Source organism: Eptatretus burgeri, chromosome 6, assembly GCF_056783735.1.
Source record: "Eptatretus burgeri isolate ZD-2024b chromosome 6, Ebu_testis_v1, whole genome shotgun sequence".
In the NCBI taxonomy this organism is placed as follows: domain Eukaryota; kingdom Metazoa; phylum Chordata; class Myxini; order Myxiniformes; family Myxinidae; genus Eptatretus; species Eptatretus burgeri.
The window spans coordinates 75,695,705-75,716,567 of NC_140966.1; the positions used below are offsets into that span (position 1 = coordinate 75,695,705).

General features: G+C 45.2%; 1 protein-coding gene across 6 annotated transcripts in view; it reads left to right on the top strand.

The window, feature by feature from the left end:
* The first annotated feature begins 708 nt into the window (after positions 1-708).
* LOC147025093 (SERPINE1 mRNA-binding protein 1-like) overlaps positions 709-20,863 on the top strand; it is a 41,087-nt gene continuing 20,932 nt past the window's right edge. The window contains exons 1-2 of one of the 6 annotated variants that reach the window (XM_085885703.1): positions 709-1,111; positions 13,226-13,475. In XM_085885703.1, the coding sequence (XP_085741829.1) occupies positions 820-1,111; positions 13,226-13,475 (542 nt within the window). In that variant the 5' untranslated portion in view covers positions 709-819. The remainder of the gene's footprint in view (positions 1,112-13,225; positions 13,476-20,863) is intronic. The other 5 variants (XM_085885707.1, XM_085885704.1, XM_085885705.1 and 2 more) reach the window with 5 other exon arrangements.

Genomic DNA, 20,863 nt, shown 5'->3' on the forward strand with positions numbered 1-20,863 from the left:
TTATGGTAAACATGGTGAACATTTATGGTAAACATGGTGAACATTTATGGTAAACATTTATGGTAAACATACATATTACGGTATGTGAAGGGTCGTATTTGGTTCGGTAGTCGAAGACAGGTGAAAACATTGCCAGTATTTGACGGGCATCGATATATTAATATGGGTTCCCTCACAAGGAACTTCAGAGCAGGAGGAAGCCATTCGGCCTTCACACCTGTGCAGTGATTGCCAACCTATGGTTGTTTGTTTAAGTCGTTGTTCACTCACTCGAGGTTGGAAGCTCCTCCGTCGCAGACTCAGTCGGATGTTCAAACCACTAAGTCACCGAGTCTGGTTATCTGGTTCCTTGCCATCATTTGTTCATGACGCTAAAATGTACAATCAACGTCACCATGTATTATAGTGCAGATGTACAGCGGGTTATTCAATATACAACGAACAATTAATATAAACTTTCCTTTTCCTCTTTCAAAAGAGTCAACTCAAGAGAAGTATAAAGTTGAAATAACAAAAAAAAGAGTTTTTTTTTTCTCGTCCCACAAACCGCTCGCTCGATGAGTAATCAAGAGCAATCAAAGGCTCCAACGTTGTGTGCGCGACTGCGATGAAAAGTCCGGGAAAAGCGAACAAGGCGCTCAACGGAAATGTCGCGAGTGATCGGCCACACACTTTTTAAATGCATGAATAATACCCACAATCCCCCGCGCACTTCCCCTCCCTCCTCCCTGGCGCCGCCATCTTGCGACGCACCGGGAAAGCGCGGCGTTCGCCGAACGCGCTGCATCGGAGCGCAATCCGGTGCTTGAGCGAGGCATCATGCCGGGAAACATGCAGGAAGGCTTCGGTTGCGCCATCACGAACCGTTTCGACCAGTTATTGGACGACGAGTCGGATCCGTTCGACATCCTAAAGGCCGCTAAGGCCAAGAAGGAATCCAAAGCGGCGAACAAGGCAGCGGCCGCTGCGAAACAGCCTCCAAAGAAGGAGTCACAGAAGGACAGGAAGGCACCGCTACCGAGTCCCGTGGCCGAACCGAAGCCGCCGATTCAGCCTGTGCTGGCCGGACCCAGGAAAGAAGGTGCGGCGGCCCGCTGCGGTGTGCTTGAGGGTGGGTGCGTTGTTGCAGGCATGGCGGCGCGGAGCACGTTGTTTGTAACGACGAGGCCTAATGGGACGCGGGGTCTCCGAGCGTTTGGGCCTGTAGTTAGCTCTTTTTTTTTTTTGCGGGAGTGCGACGCAAGGGGGAAGTCGGGGGTCGTTCTATGTCTATGACCTTTTGGTGCTGAAGTCGTTCACTTGAGCACGACCTCGTGGTGTGATGTGGAGGTCCAACTTTCCTGGAGCGTCTTGTCATGGGACGTGTCTTCCCTTCCTCGCCTTGTGCTTTTCATGCTTGTGTCGGAAAGTTTAAGTAGTCGTCGTTGTTGTTGTTTTTGAGTAGTTTGAGTTGTGGGGGGAGGGGGTTGGAGTATTTAGCGTGGTCGCTTCACTACACGGGGAAGTGCGATCGCCTGGAGTAAACGAAGGGTTGCTGTGTTCGAGTTTTGGAGGGAAAAGCTCGTGAGTGAGTCGTGACACCTGGCCCAAGGAGGTGTGCGGCCTGCTCGGATTGCTGTGGTCGATGTTTGAAGGAGAAAAGGAAAAGTTTTCCACACGACGACGCTTCATCTCTCTGTGTTTTGTTGTTTTTTTTTTTCTTCCCTGAATTGTTCACACGATCGCAAGTAAAATTAATTAATTCCGAACCAAACGTGTTAAGTGTCATTTCCGCAAAGGGGACGTCCATTTATTATGTACCACTCAAATATCACGAACTCTCCCACCGCCACCAACACTTCCAATTGCAATTATTTTGCAGACGTCTCAAAACAACAACAAAATAAACGATGGCCGTTCCTCACTCCTTGAACAACATCCGCGTACTTTAACCTCCACAAGTGCGATCGGTTCAGCAGCAAGCCTGGTGTTTGCTCAGAGGTTAGGGTGGTGGCTCGGGATCCCAGGGTCCTGAGTTCAATCCCCATTGGCCGCTGAATTAATATACACCAGGAGGTTGAATCAGCCTGTCATCCTTCCGAGGTCGGCAAAATGAGCACCAGTGTACTGGTAAGGGGGACACTGCATCAGCTGCACAGTCGTGTCCCAACCAATGATGCAACCAGCAGCCACAGGCTGCACTCGATAGAGAGAGAGACAGTTCAGCAGCAACTTGTTTCCTGTGTGCTCCGTGATGCAACACGCTGCGTGCACAATAACAGGAAGTTTTTCCTCTGCCTCCGATGGAATTTTATTCTCACATATCTTCTTATTCTTATTCTTCTTATTATTCTTCTTCTTATTCTTCTTCTAATTCTTCTTCTAATTCTTCTTTCATTCCCCCTCTGTCGCCTCCTCGCACCTCGATAAGCTTTATCAGTCGTCCACGTGTCCAATGTAAATCAATATATGGAACCCTGGCTCTCGTTCGAGTTCTGGAAGGTCTGCGTTGACACTCGCACCAGCTTGTGGTGAACACGAGTCAGGGAAACAGTTTGGCGATCCATTTATTTCATTTGTTCAATGATGCTTGTTTTAAAAGTTTGTGCCTCGGGGCCACACCCATTGGTAATGTCATTTGATGCTGGTGTGCGATTTGTTATTGTGTTTATCTTTTCCTGATTGCATTCCAAGTAAGGGATGCTGGTGAGAAGCAAAAGCAGGCTGTGGACAAAATGGCAATTTTGATTTTGGACTTGGATCAAGCATGCGTGCGCAAGGTATCGAGTACAGTAGCTTGTCCCACCCTACTCAAAATGGCATTTAAATTAATCTTTTAAAAATTATTATCCATAAGTGTTGTTTTCGTACCCTAATAAGTGTCGGGCTTTGTGTAGTTGTTAAAATTAGGATGAGGAATATTTGAAATGGACTACCTTGAAATGAACTCTAAACTGTTGCTGAAACCTTCTCTACTGAGCCCGCCCCTGTCGCAGCGGCACTCACGAGTGGTCCTATGAACCCTGAACGTACCGAAGAGTGTTCCGAAAGTACGAGGAACGACATGCGGTCTCGTTCAAGACTTGTCAACTCTTTATTTATCGACACAATTAAATGAATGAAGAACCCTTGTCCTGGAGGAGCTCGGGAAGGTCGGAGGGCTGAAAGTAGTATCTGGAGCTGGACCGGGGGAGAGGTGGTAAATGATACTTGTCTTGTTTGTAATGTGAGAGCAACAGACCCTGTGTTTCTGGGAGAGTTGAATAGTATTGAGAGTTTTTCTTTCCGCAGAATTTCGACAAAGCCAACGTGAAACGGGAACGCCGGCCCAGAGGAGAGAGAGCGGTTTTTCATTGACCTACGACAACTGTGTTGACTGCGCGGTTGAAGTCTGAGCGATGGGTACCGCAGGCAATGAGGTTGTTAAGCTGAGATCAGGATGAGAGATCGTTGGATGCCTCTGATATGTCTCAGGAGACGATCCTGACCTCTTATTTGAGACGTGCGGCCTTCGGCCATTGCTGAGAAAGAGGCGACAACATTGTCATAGCTGAGTGACCGGAATGGAATGCAAACGAATGCTTGGAGATCGAGTTGCTTCGTAAGAGGAAAGACTGAACTTGCGATCCAGAGAAGTAATCCATTTTGTAGGGTTGTTGAATCGTGGCCCTTAACCCATGCATGTTTGCGCCCCATCATCTTTCCACCGGCCATCCACCCCCACCCCTCTCGCCCCCCTCACCCTCCCAATTCCTCCCTCTCTAACTGTGGATCACCAGTAGTCCATGGTCTAATATTACTGATCTCTCTATTCATATTATTGCTGCAGCTCCAGCATCACTGTTTCCTTAACAGAAATGTTCCTTCCACACGATGTCTCAGATTGCACTATGTATCTCCCTTGCTATTCTCTTTTGTTTTGACGAGACCCATCACTGCCCGGTGGTCCAACTTGAAAAGGGCGATTCATCCGCTCAACACTACAGCCACGCTTGTTTGTCTCCAATCACAAATGGCAGTAATGAAGAAGAACACGCACGCTCGTCGTCCTTCGGTGTTTGTCCTTGATGGCACACCACAGTCTTTAGGATACGTAAGATGTCCTTCACTGTACACGGGCACCACATGGTTGTCGATTTCTTTGGAAGCTGGCACCTTTGACACTTCTACGCTCGGTTTTAGTTTGCCCCATAATGTATTACGCAGCCTACCTCTGCCTTGTACTCTGACATAACGACGTCATGTTGATGAAAGTAATGGCAAAATACGACGATGCATTCATGTTTGAGCAAATAAAACGAACCAACAAAAACTAGCTCTGCCGTGCTCACAAATACACCTGGAACCTTTTGTACAGCCTTTGCGTCATGACCGTCCAAGTGGTGTTGGCTGGACTGTTTTCTTCCATCATTCACCAGAGGGTTTAGAACGAGATGCCTATACTGTGCTTCCTGACACGTGGAGCAAAAATAGGATTTTTTTTGCATCAATTCTTAGCAGACACTATATTTGAACCTGTTCTGCCTGCTCAAAGGAAGTAAGCGGTCTTACCTTCCTTTCACCTTGAGGGAGAGAAGTATTTACAGTTTGTTAGGAATCGTGGGGAGGCTTTGTACATTTTGCTTGTGCAGAATGAGGATGACAATGAGTGTGCTTTCGTTTGGATAACCAGTGGACATTTTGGTCAAATTGATGGATGGAATTTGAACCTGTGATCACTGTTATGACCCAAGTGCTGTGATTGGAATGTTGGAGCAATTCTTTTTTTTTAATAACGGGGTGAAAGTCTCTCAGTTGTGCAAAATTATCAATGAATAAAAAGTAAAATGTTTCTCTGCCAAGACACCAGCAACAATGTCGACAACAAAAAGGCACCCCTGCTCGGCCAGCAACAAACTGATACCTGTTTTGTAGATGTAATGTAATTTGAATGTTTGCCAGTGTGTGTGTGTGTGTGTGTGTGTGTGTGTGTGTGTGTGTGTGTGTGTGTGTGTGTGTGTGTGTGTGTGTGTGTGTGTGTGTGTGTGTGTGTGTGTGTGTGTGTGTGTGTGTGTGTGTGTGTGTGTGTGTGTGTGTGTGTGTGTTTTGCCTGAGTTGAGTTTGCATGTGGATGAAAGTCCGAGTCTGCCCACGCGCATCTGTGTCGGGCCCGAGTCTGCCCGCGCGCGTCCGGGTCGGGCCCGAGCCTGCCCGCGCGCGTCCGGGTCGGGCCCGAGCCTGCCCGCGCGCGTCCGGGTCGGGCCCGAGCCTGCCCGCGCGCGTCCGGGTCGTGCCCGAGCCTGCCCGCGCGCGTCAGGGTCGGGCCCGAGCCTGCCCGCGCGCGTCCGGGTCGTGCCCGAGCCTGCCCGCGCGCTTCCGGGTCGGGCCCGAGCCTGCCCGCGCGCTTCCGGGTCGGGCCCGAGCCTGCCCACTCGCGTCCGGGTCGGGCCCGAGCCTTCCCGCGCGCGTCCGGGTCGGGCCCGAGCCTTCCCGCGCGCGTCCGGGTCGGGCCCGAGCCTTCCCGCGCGCGTCCGGGTCGGGCCCAGCCTTCCCGCACGCGTCCGGGTCGGGCCCGCGCGCGTCCGGGTCGGGCCCAAGCCTGCCCGCGTGCGTCCGGGTCGGGCCCGAGCCTGCCCGCACGTGCGTCTGCGTCTGCCAGCGTGCATCTGCCAGAGAGCCTCTGCGTCTGCCAGCGTGCATCTGCCAGAGAGCCTCTGCGTCTGCCAGCGTGCATCTGCCAGAAAGCCTCTGCGTCTGCCAGCGTGTGCCTGTATTATTAATTTTATTGGAATGTGTTTTCGTGTGTTTGTGTTTATTATTGGAATGCATCTTGTGAAAATCAAAAAACTTAAAAATAAAAAAAAGTTCTCTCAAAATCTGTCCAGTACTGAAGTTGGTCAAGCACTGGGGTTCATTCAGCCATGTACTGAGTAAACTCACTTGTGATTTTAAATCGTGATTCCTTCCCCCTCATTAATAAACAGAATACACTGGAACTAAAGGTATGCTTGTCTAAATATATCGTATATTACGGTCAATAATTGCACGGGTGTTGTTTCCAGCGCCATTCTGGAGATTGTTGTTATATTACCCTTCCGCCGTAAAGGCCCTGTCACACCTTGACGATTTAGCCAGCGTATGCCGACGTATGAAAAATTTGTCTAAAACGCTGGCACACGTCGAATACGTTATGGGTAAGTTTTGTATACGTTAAGAGCATGCTGGCATACGTCGTAGTACGTCAAGCTCGTCGACAAATTTTAACATGCTTGAAATTTTTCGACGTATGACTCGCACGTTCCGCATACACTGGCCATAAGTTGTAGGCACGTTACGCGATCGTTGACACACGTCGACACACGTTACTTGTAAGTTACTCATAAGTCGAAGCATGTCGAGGTAATGTTTATCATACCCGAAACTTATTTCTAACCTATGAGTCTAACCTATGAGTACGCGATCGTTGACACACGTCGACACGTTACTTGTAAGTTACTCATAAGTCGAAACGCGTCGAGGTAATGTTTAGCGTCAGTGTTCCAGACTCCCTGGTTTTTAAAAAAAATTTATTTTCATCGGTATGACGGTGATGTTGACACTTCGATTTCTAGTGCGGTTATAATATAATATAATTAATAGGCTGCCGTTCAACGATTTAAATCATAACCGCACTAGAAATCGAAGTGTCAACATCATCGTCATACTGAAGAAAACCCCCCCCCCCCAAAAAAACCCAGGGATTCTGGAACACTGACGCTAAACATAATACCTCGACGTGTTTCGACTTATGAGTAACTTACAAGTGACGTGTGTCAACGATCGCGTAACGTGCCTACAACTTATGGCCAGCATATGCGGAACGTGCGTCATACGCTGGCATTCGTCAAAAAATTTTCAACATGCTGAAAATTTGTTGACGTACTCAGCGTACCACGACGTATGCCAGTGTGCTTCAGCGTGCTCTTAACGTATACAAAACTTACCCATAACGTATTCGACGTGTGTCAGCATATTCAGCAAATTTTTCATACGCTGGCTAAAATGTCAAGGTGTGACAGCGGCTTGACACTTCGATGTCTAGTGCAGTTATGATTTGAATCGTCGAGCCGCAGCCTTTTAATAGGCTACGCCACGTGATCGTCGGCGATACGCTGCTGCGCGCTATGCATAAATTAGACTATCGTTGGGCATAGGTTGTGAATGCCGACAACACGCTCAGCATTCGTTGATATAAGTTATCTATATGTTATCGAAACGTTCTGTATACGTTATGCATACGTCCAACTCGTTTTGAATACGTCCAAATCTGGGAAAAAAACATCAATAGTTCAGCGTACGCCAGCGTTTTACATACATTTTGATGCCTTGCCATACGCTGGCTAAAACGTCAAGGTGTTACAAGGCCTTAAGGGACGGTTTCAAGCCAAGTGCAATTTGAAGACTAACAAAATTATCGAGGTTTATTGAAAAAAAAGTCCATTTATCGTCAGATTAAGTTCCTGCACTAAGAAACGGACAAACGGCGGGACTACTAATTGCTGACCGATGCTTTTACCAGCTCAATACGTGTGAGTAAAAACCATTTTTGCAAAAAATATTATATGATTGTCTTCCAAAAATGATTCTCGTATTGAAAGAGGAATCGGAAGCCACAAAGAAAGGTTTCTCCAGGGTGCTGTGGTTTGTTGGTGACCAGCCTCCGGTGAAACTCCCAAAATCCAGGCTCACTTCTCACCTCATTTTTAGCCGCGTCGCGTTGCGAACGCTGGCTCGAAGAGAGCTCCGCATTCTTCTTCTTGTTCTTGTTCTTCTTTTTATTGTTCTTGTTCTTGTTCTTCTGGTGAAGACAAAACCTTTATGACGCGGCTCTTGGACACATTTGTCCTTGTTCCTTCCTTCAAGATGGCTGTTCGCCACCATTTCAGGTTATCCCCCAACCACACTCATATTTTTGACCCTCATTAAGCTCCCTAATCCCACCCCTTCCTTTCTAGGTTTTTGTGCCCCCCCCCTCCCTGCTTTCCCTCACCTTACTTTCCTTTTTTCTTCCATTGCTGCTTCATCCGTTTATTTTCCTTCCTTCGTCTTGTATTTCAGCTTCCATTTGACTCGTCCATTCTTCCTCCAGGTGTCCCTCTATCCTGCCGTTGGCGTGGTTCCCCCTTTCAAAAAGCTCTCCTTGTTCTGTGTTCTCGCTTCTCCACCCACCTGGACTTTGTGCTCAAAAGAACAAATGCCTAATTTATGTCCGAAACTCTCCCTTGCCTGGTCCAAGTGTACCCCACAGGTTCACCTTTACAACTGGGATTATTGGGTCGGATTTGTGTGACTTCACTGTTACACATTTGTGAACACGCATTAAAAGTGATGCTTTTTAGTCGACCAAATCATCTGATCGGGGTGGAAACTGAAAGGTTTATTTATACTTTGGTATCACAGCTTGGGTGTTTATATTCGTGAAATTCGTCATTGAGAATCTGTGGACAGAACTGGAATTTATTTTTGAAATAATTTTAAAACAAAACTAGAACTGCCACTTTATAACTGCTGGCAGTGATGACCGGGTACCCAGTCCGTCCGCCTTTGATACAACATGGGACTTTCTGCAGATGACAGTCGCAAAGTTTCGCATTGAAAGGATAAGCGGTGCCAGAGAAAACATTATTTAATAGTGATACAAACACAGGCCTGCTTCGAGAGGGCGCGGAACCGACGAGTTACGAACCGGGCAGCACAAAGCATTCAATTTCGTTATTACTGGCTTCCAGATTAAAATAATTAAATAATTCTGGCTCCCAAACCGCGTGACCGATCAGGTTGAAATTCTAAACTTTTATTTCACATGTCACCTGAATTATAAATCTGAAGTTTCGCATATATAGAGGCAGCGGTTCCAGAGTAAACATTAATTAATATTTATCCTTCAATCCAAGATGGCGGCCAAACCATGTGACTTGTGATATCATAACTTGCACCACGTGTGCAAACACGATGGTGGATGATAACTGCAAATTTTCGCTTCTCCAGGTTAAGCAGTTCCAGAGAAAACATTATTTAATATTTTTCTTAAAACCAACATGGCTGCCAAACCCTGGGCCCGATCGCGTTGAAATTTCAAACCCTCATTCCGCATGAGCGTTCCACCATAAACTTGATATTTCACATTTATTGATGCAGTAGTTCCAGAGTAAACAATAATTAATATTTTTCCTTCAATCCAATATGGCTGCCAAACGTTGCATCGTACCACAAAAGGGGGTGGGAACTTTTTATTCGTCATGGAGAGGCGGTCATAGTGGTCGAGTTTCGCCTGGATCTGTTCAGCCGTTTCAGAGAAAAAGACGTTTGAAGATATTGTTTTTCAATCCAAGATGGCTGACGAACCATGTGACCTATGACATCAGAAATTTATATTCTGCTTCCAACTGGATATTGGAACACGTTTCTGAAGTTTCGTGTTAATCGGTAAAGGTGCGTTTTTCTATCCAAGATGGCCGCCAAACCATGTGACGTGTGACATCATAATTTTTACCATGCGTGCATACTGCCCTCTCGATGATAATCACAAATTTTCGATTCGTTTGGTTAAGCGGTTCCAGAGAAAACATTATTTAATATTTTTCTTAAATCCAAGATGGCGGCCAAACCATGTGACTTATCAATTCGAAATTAACAAACTTATATCGCCTTCCTGTCCCGAATATACTTCTGAAATCTGCCCTTCATCCGACCAGCGCGTCTGGAGAAGAAGATGTTTGAAGGTTTTAGGGTTTTTTCAAGATGGCCGCCAAACCATGTGACCGATCAAGAAGAAATTAACAAACTTGAGAAAGGACCTCATGTGGAATATATCTGTGAAGTTTTGTCTTAATCTGTCATGCCCTTCTGGAGAAGAAGATTTTTAAAATTTATTCATTTTCAATCCAAGATGGCTGCCGAACCTTGTGACCGAGGATATCATAAATTTAAATTCTGCTTTCCCTCGTCGACCCGAACAACTGTGTGAAGTTTCGTGTAAATCGGATAAGGTCTATTTTTCTATCCAAGATGGCCGCCAAACCATGTGACTTCTGAGGTAAATTTTTTTTACCATGTATGCAGACTTGAGGGAGGAAGGCACTTGCAAATTTTCGCTTCGATGGCTTGTGAAATTCCAGAGAAAACATTATTTAATATTTTTCTTAAATCCAACATGGCGGCCAAACCACGTGACCTATCACTTCGAAATTAACAAACTTGCATCACATGCATGTCACGAATATAGTTCTGAAATCTCGCCTTCATTGGACCAGCGCTTCTGGAGAAGAAGATGTTTGAAGGTTTTAGGGTTTTTTCAAGATGGCCGCCAAACCATGTGACGTATCAACAACAAATTAACAAACTTGAAAGAGGACATCAGGGGGAATGTAGCTGTAAAGTTTCGCCTTAATCTGTCCAGCCCTTCTGGAGAAGAAGATTTTTTTTAAAAAAAACACTAAAAAACAAGATGGCGGCCGAATTACGTCATCGATGACGTCAAGAAAAACATTTTCGTCAGTGATTTTAGGCGTAGATGATGCTCAGAATTTTTCAGATTTTTCCTATATGGCGTTCTACTTGACGAATTTTCACCGGTATATCGCTTCACCTATGACGTCACGAAAAATCACACGTGTTCCCCATAGGGAGCTTAGTAAAATGTATCAAACGAAAAAATTTTCCATTGCAGGGTTTCTGAGATACAGAGGTCCAAAGTTTATCGTTTTTTTCAAGATGGCGCCCGCACCACATGACCAATGACGTCATAATTATAACGTGATTGTGCTATCAAAAAAGATACATACTGTGGTGAAAATTTTGTGTCGATCGGACTTAGTATCCCAGAGAAAATGATTTTTAAAGCGAAAAAGGGTGCAAAATGCCGGCGGAAAAAGAAAAAGAATAAATAAAAATAATAATAAATAAACAGAAGAAAAACAATAGGGTACCCTGTACTCACAGGGTACCCTAATAACAAATAAACTTAAGAAAAACAATAGGGTACCCTGTACTCACAGGGTACCCTAATAAAAAAGTTGTCAATTACTTAGATTGTTTTGTTGTCAAAGAATGGTACAAAATGTAACCTGTGGCAAAATGGTGAGACCATTCGCTGTGAGTCTGGGAGGTTGGTGGTTCGATTCCGAACGGGGTCGAGAAGTACTGAAGACTTGTAAATCAAGAAATTAAAGCTGCATGATGCTTCCATGCTTGATACTCAGCCTTTAAAGGGGAACCCAAATGCTCAGACCACCTCGATGATAATCTATCCCTTGATATCCCACAAAATAGATATGATGTCTTTGTCCGATTTCTGATTTATAAAGTGGGTAATTTTTCGATTAATAGCCAAATCATCTTCTTCACGATTAGCCGTGTCATCGCACCAGGAAGTCGACCACTATGTCCGTACTGTCTGGGTTACATCGTGATACGATTTAAGTTGAACAATGAATAATTTTCAAATTTCTATGAATGTAAGATCGATGCATCATTGGTGGTTGTGGTCATACAAACTGAGATGGCTTCATGCTCTACCAATGGCTGAAAGATCCGAGGGTTGCCAGAAATTGGACGAGGTTTGTCTGAAATACCCACGTTTGGATCGGGCCTACAAAATGTTCGCTTTTGTGCTTGGAACATTTTACAGAGCTTTTTTTTTCACACATCTATTTACTGCCATCTACCATCATCTATTTATAGTGGAGAGAAAGTATGTATGTATAATCTACTCCTCTGAGAGGATTTGACTTGGGAAGTTAAAACTTTCAGGGTCCCCCCCCTTAACCCCTGCCACCAACACCACTCCTTCTCCACAATGAACCATCACCCCCACAATACCCACTGCCATCCTACACCTCCCCCCCTCCACCATTTCCCCACAATACCCCATCAACCATCACCCCCTAATACCAACTACCATCCCCCATCAACCGTCACTGCCACAATACCCATCACCATCACACCCCCTCCCCTCCACAATCCCCCATCTACCATCACCCCCACAATACCTACCACCACCCATACTCCTCCTTCCCCATAACACCACTCACCCATCCACCGATTCCTCATGGGACATAGATTCCTCATGGACACAAGGGTAGGTCATAGCATGGACACAAGGGTAGGTCATAGCATGGACACAAAGGGCATCCTAATAAAGTATGAAACGGGACGATCCCACAACATACAAGACACCTGGTCAGCATCTGACGGTGGGACAAAGCATTCGTCACCCATTTTGTCCACGGTGTCTGAGTGTGCCTGGATGGTGTCACGTTCTGACAAAAAAAACGGGTTCCTGTGCAGAAATGTTCCAGTTGTACGACTCACTTGAAAGCCCCGTCAACAGGCAATCTGCAATAATTCACAACTTCCCTTTTCCCAATCGTTCATCTCCCCTTTATCGTTGCGACGAGCCCCGAAGGTCAATTTGTCCAATCGGAAGCCTTCGCCGACTCAGCCCGCATGCCAACTAAACTTAAATAATCAGGTGACACCAAATATACTTGGAAGTATATTTATCCTGAGTAATGGATTGTTAAGTTATTGATTGACAACAAAAGCCATGGAGCTTAATTTAAAGTAGGATTTCTTTTTTACAGTGTGTAAAGTTCAAACACGAAACATAATTGTACACAGACCATATCAGATTTACAAATGAGCAACAAAGGCACCGTTTCTGGAATGGCATCGTCAATTTTTTGCATTATTTCCTCTTGTTTTTATGTCGTATTCCAAGACTTGTTACAACCAGTTATTAAAGTGTTGCTGAAACAGAGTTTGACTTTTAAAATTCGATTATGCTTTAAAATGTACCAAAATGTTGGCATGGCTAAAAGTCATTTTTACCATCAGAAATGGCTGAGAATGTGGGATCTGGGTAACCCCTCACCACCCCCCCTCCTCCCCCCCTGCTCCCCCAACCACCCTTGGCCCCAGAGCCAGACTCCTAGCTTGTTGTGGTAGGAACCTAGACGACAATATTTCGTTTATACCGACATGTGAAAAAAACATGAATACAGTACAACACTGGGAAGCTCCTGAACATAGGTTTTGGTTACCAACACCATGGACACCAATATCCCCACTTTTATTCTACGTTTGCTTTACATTGCGTTTCATCAAAAAAAAAAAGCCCTTGTCAAGCTTGTACCACTCAAAAACATGGCACGTAACTTGTGCTTAGATGTAATATTGCTATCGCTATGGTGTTTGATGACCGGATGATATTTTCTCTCTGCTGCAGGTCAACGGCGCCTTCCTCGGCGGCCTGACCAGCAGGTGTCTGGCACTACAGCAGCACCTCCCGTTGGTCCCGAAAACAGGACCGAGCGCGTCTTCTCCGAGAGTCGCCCGGAGCGGCAGTCTGACGCTCGTGCTGACCGGCGCATTGAGCGGCCAGAGCGGAGAGTTTTTGCTCCCAGGCCTGAACGCCGGGCCTTCGAGCGTCCGATGGAAGACAAGGGTGAAGGGTCCACAGAGTTCTCCACTGACAGGTAATGTGAAGTATTCCTGTATGTGAGCTCTTTACTCATTAACTCGATGTGTACAGTGGGATGGCAGCACGTAATTGCCGAAAAGCATTTGATTGTTTTGTATACGTGTTGAGAATTTGTTTTTTTTTGAGGCTTTTTTGCCTTTAGTGCCAGTGAAAGACGTGACACATCAATTGGAAAAAAATATTACAAAAATTGGAGAGCTTTTCGAACACGTTACCCCATGCTGTCTTGAGAAACAAGGACACGGGTTGGGTCGAAGAGTGGCAAATTTGATTGTTCTTGATGACATAAGACACCGTAATATTTTGTGCAATAGTGATAAACGGAAGGGGTTTGAAAGTGTCAAAAAGGCGATTTGTGTTCTGCAGTGTTCAAGTATATAATTCAATTGAAATAAAATATAGATTTTAAGGGTTATAGAAAAAAACATTTCCTGAAGTTTACTGCCGTTGATGCTCCCTCCCCCCCCAACATAAGTCGGGGACCAAATCTTCCCCCATTCTTCCCTGCTGCTCGGATTCATCAGGGCAGTGCGGTCACCGTCAGTGCCCATTGGTCCCCATGGACCGGCCCTTTCCCTCTTGAGCCATTCTCTTTCACTCTCCCACCTCTCTCTCACTCTCACTCTCACTCTCTCTCACTCTCTCTCACTCTCTCTCACTCTCACACTCACTCTCACTCTCTCTCACTCTCACTCACTCTCACTCACTCACTCTCACTCACTCACACTCACTCACACTCACTCACACTCACTCACACTCACTCTCTCTCACTCACTCTCACTCACACTCACTCACACTCACTCACACTCACTCACACTCACTCACACTCACTCACTCACACTCACTCACACTCACTCACACTCACTCACACTCACTCACACTCACTCACACTCACTCACACTCACTCACTCACACTCACTCACTCACACTCACTCACACTCACTCACACTCACTCACTCACACTCACTCACACTCACTCACACTCACTCACACTCACACTCACTCACACTCACTCACACTCACACTCACTCACACTCACTCACTCACTCTCACTCACTCTCACTCACTCACTCACTCACTCACTCTCACTCACTCACACTCACTCACTCACTCTCACTCACTCACTCACTCACTCACTCACTCTCACACTCTCTCACACTCTCACACTCTCACTCTCTCACTCTCTCACACTCTCACACTCTCACACTCTCACACTCTCACACTCTCACACTCTCACACTCTCACACTCTCACACTCTCACTCTCTCACTCTCTCACTCTCTCACTCTCTCACTCTCTCACTCTCTCACTCTCTCACTCTCTCACTCTCTCACTCTCTCACTCTCTCACTCTCTCACTCTCTCACTCTCTCACTCTCTCACTCTCTCACTCTCTCACTCTCTCTCTCTCTCTCTCTCTCTCTCTCTCTCTCTCTCTCTCTCTCACTCTCTCACTCTCTCACTCTCTCACTCTCTCACTCTCTCACTCTCTCACTCTCTCACTCTCTCACTCTCTCACTCTCTCACTCTCTCACTCTCTCACTCTCTCACTCTCTCACTCTCTCACTCTCTCACTCTCTCACTCTCTCACTCTCTCACTCTCTCACTCTCTCACTCTCTCACACTCTCACTCTCTCACTCTCTCACACTCTCACACTCTCACACTCTCACTCTCACCCTCACTCTCACTCTCACCATCACTGTCACCATCACTCTCAACATCAGTCTCACCATCACTCTCACCCACACTCTCACCCACACTCTCACCCACACTCTCACCCACACTCTCACCCACACTCTCACCCACACTCTCACCCTCACTCTCACCCTCACTCTCACCCGCACTCTCACCCTCACTCTCACCCGCACGCACTCACCCTCACTCTCACCCGCACTCTCACCCGCACTCTCACCCGCACGCATTCACCCTCACTCTCACCCGCACTCTCACCCTCACCCTCACCCTCACCCTCACCCTCACCCTCACCCTCTCACTCTCACTCTCACTTCACTCTCACTCTCACTCTCTCACCATCACTCTCACTCTCTCACCATCACTCTCACTCTCTCACCATCACTCTCACTCTCTCACCATCACTCTCACTCTCTCACCATCACTCTCACTCTCTCACCATCACTCTCACTCTCTCACCATCACTCTCACTCTCTCACCATCACTCTCACTCTCTCACCATCACTCTCACTCTCTCACCATCACTCTCACTCTCTCACCATCACTCTCACTCTCTCACCATCACTCTCACTCTCTCACCATCACTCTCACTCTCTCACCATCACTCTCACTCTCTCACCATCACTCTCACTCTCTCACCATCACTCTCACTCTCTCACCATCACTCTCACTCTCTCACCATCACTCTCACTCTCTCACCATCACTCTCACTCTCTCACCATCACTCTCACTCTCTCACCATCACTCTCACTCTCTCACCATCACTCTCACTCTCTCACCATCACTCTCACTCTCTCACCATCACTCTCACTCTCTCACCATCACTCTCACTCTCTCACCATCACTCTCACTCTCTCACCATCACTCTCACTCTCTCACCATCACTCTCACTCTCTCACCATCACTCTCACTCTCTCTCTCTCACTCTCACTCTCTCACTCTCACTCTCACTCTCACCATCACTCTCACTCTCTCTGTCATAGCCCTGACTTGTGAAGGTGGGGGTACACCATCCTGGATGTGGGGGATCGATCTCTAAAGTCGCTCCTAGATCAATCGGTTGTCTCCATGACACGGACTTGTTCTTGAGAACTGTCCGGGGATACACAACACCAACACGTTACGTTTGTTGTTTGTATCCTTTATGACGTACTTTAAAACGGTGTTTCCTGTTTGGAATGTTTTTCAATTTTGACTACCAGACAGGCTGACAAGAGTGAAAACAATCATCTCACTCTTCTGCGCATGTGCAATCGGGACGAATTCAGAGGCAAAGTACTGCTAAACTCCTTACTTGTCTTCTGATTCATGTTTCCGATTTGTGTTCAAAATATAACATTCAATTGAAATAAAGTTGTTCCTTGATCATAAACTGATGTGTGTCGACAGAAGGACAGAGACAGACAGATGTGAACCAATTGCTTAACCCCTCCTTTGGTTTCATGTACATGTGTTTTTTTAAAAAAAAACGAACTACGTTGTCGATGGCACACCATCGCATATACCCGCGCGCCCTGCTTTGTCCCATTAACGCTAGGTGAAATTTTATCTTGCAAAATGGATTGACTATTCTTTTCTATTTGATGTGCTTTATGACCAAAGACTTACGATGTTTACTAAATCAGAAGTCATTGCAAGCATGTCAACATTTCATGAAACATTAATTTAACACTGTCCAGCAATATAGAGCTGTGCATCAATTTAATCATAGGAATGAACTGTGTATAATATTAATTATAATTGTCCATAATCAATTAGATAAATACAGTAAAACCTGTGACTGTGTCACTCATGGGGGCCACATAGGTACGTTCTTTATAAAAGAATTTACCATGTACAATGGGAAATACACTTAAAAAAATCAGCCCCCATGACCCCACCCCCTCTGGCTCGGCCCCTAGGGGTCATATCAAAAATCCGACACTGTTGTGCACTTCCCCATACATATATCTACTATGTCCCAAAGTTTCAAGTTCTTATTTCAAACAGTGTAGGAGGAGCTATTTTGACCCCCTATTTGCTAAGCACCCCCTACCCCCCAAGCACCCTCTGATCATCATGTGTTTAAAAAAATATGTTGTTAAATGTATAACTCATGAATATGTTTAATTTAAAAAGCGACAAGAGAATTTTTTTTTAAATCGACCCCCATGACCCCAACCCCTCTGGCCCGACCCTAGGGATCATATCAAAAATCTGAAAGTGTTGTGCACTTCCCCATACATATCTTCATATATATATATATATATATATATATATATATATATATATATATATATATATATATATATATATATATATATATATATATATATATATATATATATTTTGGCACGCCCCTTTTTTTGTCCACCATCAGATTTTTTGTTACTGCATGAAATGAAACAAGCTTTGACATATAGAGTAATGATATTATTGTCTTCCTTAAGAGGCCCCTCAAAATTTGTTTGGATGATTATGGTAGTTAAACAGTTCAAAAACTCCATTTGCAAAATGGGAGGAATTATTGCACAAAAAAGAAATAAAAATGTTTCCCATTTTTTAGAGGACCACTAAGATGAGTTCGTCTCATAGAATCACGGTCCATTTGGGGAGAAAACAGTTGAGTTCATACCTGATGAATTTGCACTTTCCATGTGCTGTAGTTTCTTCACAAAACCATGACTTTCTGACTAAGTACAAAGTATTTCTTTGCTTTTTTATACATGGTTGCCGTTTTGTCCTCACTCCTCTGATGTCACTCCTCCGATGAAAATTCTTTTGCTAGCATCCCCCCTCCCCCCCCCCCCCCAAGTCCAAGCCTTAGCCTTGATCCTAACAGTGATATTGAACATCCTCATAAATCAATGGATAAAAATGATATAATATATTGTTTAAAATACATTCATGCTATCTGTCTTTTACCATATGTTGCCAGCGACGTGAAGCCCGTCGAAGACGGGCATCTTTACTAGTATCTAATATGTCCCAAAGTTTCAAGTTCCTATTTCAAACGGTGTCAAAGGAGTTACAGGGTAAGACAGACAGACGGATGAACGGAGACAATCACAATATTCCCGCTTTTCTTCGAAAGTGCGGGAATAACAACCTATTTTGGGTGAGTGCAAACAATGGGATTCACCAAGAAACTTTTTAAAGATTAGATTGAATATGTTGTCATGAAAACCTCAGATACAGTTGGCAAGACTGCAAATTAATGTCGACATGGTTTGTGCCAAGCTTTGGAAAAGCCATAGGCAAGCATACAATTATTATAAGGAAACATACTAAACACTCGCTTCAATTCCTCGACGAGCATCCAGGCATGTGCTGGCGTGCTTTAACAATTGTGTAACCTGTTCTTTAAATATATAAATAAGTCAAAGCTTTGCCTGCATCCAAGTTTCATGTACACTGTGTTGGGTTTGCTTTTGTCATAATTCGATCAAATGTTTGTCATGTTTTAAATAATGATGTATGCGGAGTGGCAGTCAGCATAGCATGCAGATGTGTTTTTATTGCTTAAGGTATTTGAACAGCCTTCATAAAACATAGCTGGTTGGTAAGCTTCTTGCAAATATACCTTTAAATGCACATTCTTGGCTGCCGACTTTGTCCAGTGTAAACAACCAAAACTTAAAAAAAAAAAAAATTTAACCTCACATTTATGCTGAGTGTCAAACTTCGAGTGTGCATCGCACCAATAGGTACAGATAGCTTGAGTGGTAGAGATATATGGAAATAGTACGGGAGTGGTTAGAGATGGATTGGGTTAGGGAAAGGGTAGGGAGAGGCATGGGTGGATGGAAAGACAGGGATCTGAAGAATTACTTTGGCGTAAATTTTTTTTGAAAAAGTATGTTTTCATACAACACACAAATTTGTCTGTTCTTGTGCACAAAGTTTAGGCGTAGCACAGAAAATGGCACTGAGTGCAAGACCAAAAATGAGGTGGTAGAAGATGGACAGACCACTCAGAGATTTGGCTTCATTGCTGGACAAGCCAATGATTTTTATGGTGCTGCACTACTCCATGGCATTAAGGTGTGGAAGTTGTTTTTGGTCCACATAAAGGTAGAGCAGCATTCCATCCACCTGCCGATTTAAGGCCTTGTTGTATGTCATTATAATTTTGGACTTGCTTTGGAAAGAATTGGCACAATGGAGGCCGATTCTAATTCATAGTTTGCACAAGAGAAATTGGAGCTTCTGATGATGATCAAAAGGTAGAAGGACTTAAGCTTGTTTGAGAGGTTTGTCAAAGAAGGGGAATGGACGTTTAACTCGACGGTCCTTTGGAAGATAATGTACGTGTAGATGTGGCAGGGTTGAAAGACATTCCAAGTGGAAGACCAGCTCCTGATTCTCTCAAGGTATGCAGAGAGTGGAGAAGCTGCTGCGTGTCTGTCTGAAGGATCAGGCATCCTATGTCAAAGGATATGTTTGTCAATGAAATTACAGAGAGGGTTTTCCAGAGAATCACAAAGATCATTGACGAAGATTAGGAACACGACTGGGCTGAAGACGCTGCTTTGTGGCACTCCAGCTTTGACAGCTTCAGGAGATGAGACGATCCAGTTGAGTCATGCATCGAGTATGAGAATGGACAAGTCAGGAAGCCATGAAAGGAGGTGGCCTTTGATGGTGTTCAGAGAGCAAGGTGGGCTGCCAGACTGTCATTTGCTTGTGATATGTCCAGAGATGTGGCCCTGACATTTTGTCTGAGATTTGGGGCAGCAGAAACAGCATGTCCAAGATATAGTGACGGGGATAGAAACCAAATTTATGACTTGGCGCCATGACGTTTGAGAAATGAAGGAGTTGATGTCAAATGCAATCGTGGATTCCATGACTTTGCTTATATTTGGAAGGAAGCTCGTTGGTCGGTGGTTAGGAGGATCTGTTTTTGCCCTTTTTCATGTCGCAGTGCTGTTGGCAGACTTCCAAGTCGACGCAAGGTGATTGCTGAACAGAGCAGAAAGATGTATGCAAGAGCAGTAGAGCAGGTTTTCAGAATACGGGTGCAGATTCCCTCTGGGCCTGTTACAGAGTTGAGTTGAAGGTTGGCGGACGCTTCCCCACAATCTAAAGGCGGGTGCAAGTAGATAATGTAGGGGGCAGGAGTGAGTGGTTTGCTACATGATATTTGGAAGGAAACGCAGAGTTGAGACAACGGGCTTTCTCACGAGTCGACTCCACCGTGATGCTGTCAGAGATGAGGGAGGAGACATAGGGGGAGCAGACATACCAGAGACAGCTGAAGGCAGCATATTGTAACTGTGGTCGGATGGTCTCTAACGACCAATGCCCGACAGGTGGGTATGGGATGGGAGGTCACCACGTCTGCCCTGTAATTTGCGGATGCGTCAACGGTGACTACCATTGGCCAATCCACCTGTCAAAATGGCTGAGCAAATGAAACAAGCGCCTTCATGCATGAATCCCAGTCGACCCCTCTGCAGGTTCATCTACCTATTAAATATAAGCACCATGGAGCTTCCCATTTCCTCAATGGCCACAAACAGATTCTCATTAACATTAACGAACGAATATGATTTTATTGCAGAGCAAGTGAGTGCAGAGAGAGAACGACGACCACACACATGGTAAATCAAACGGTAACAAATTAATAACGAGAAGGGCACTTAACTATCTCTGATGATGCACAGATCTCAATGGTCATTTTTAATAACTGGAATGGTAACAAATTAAT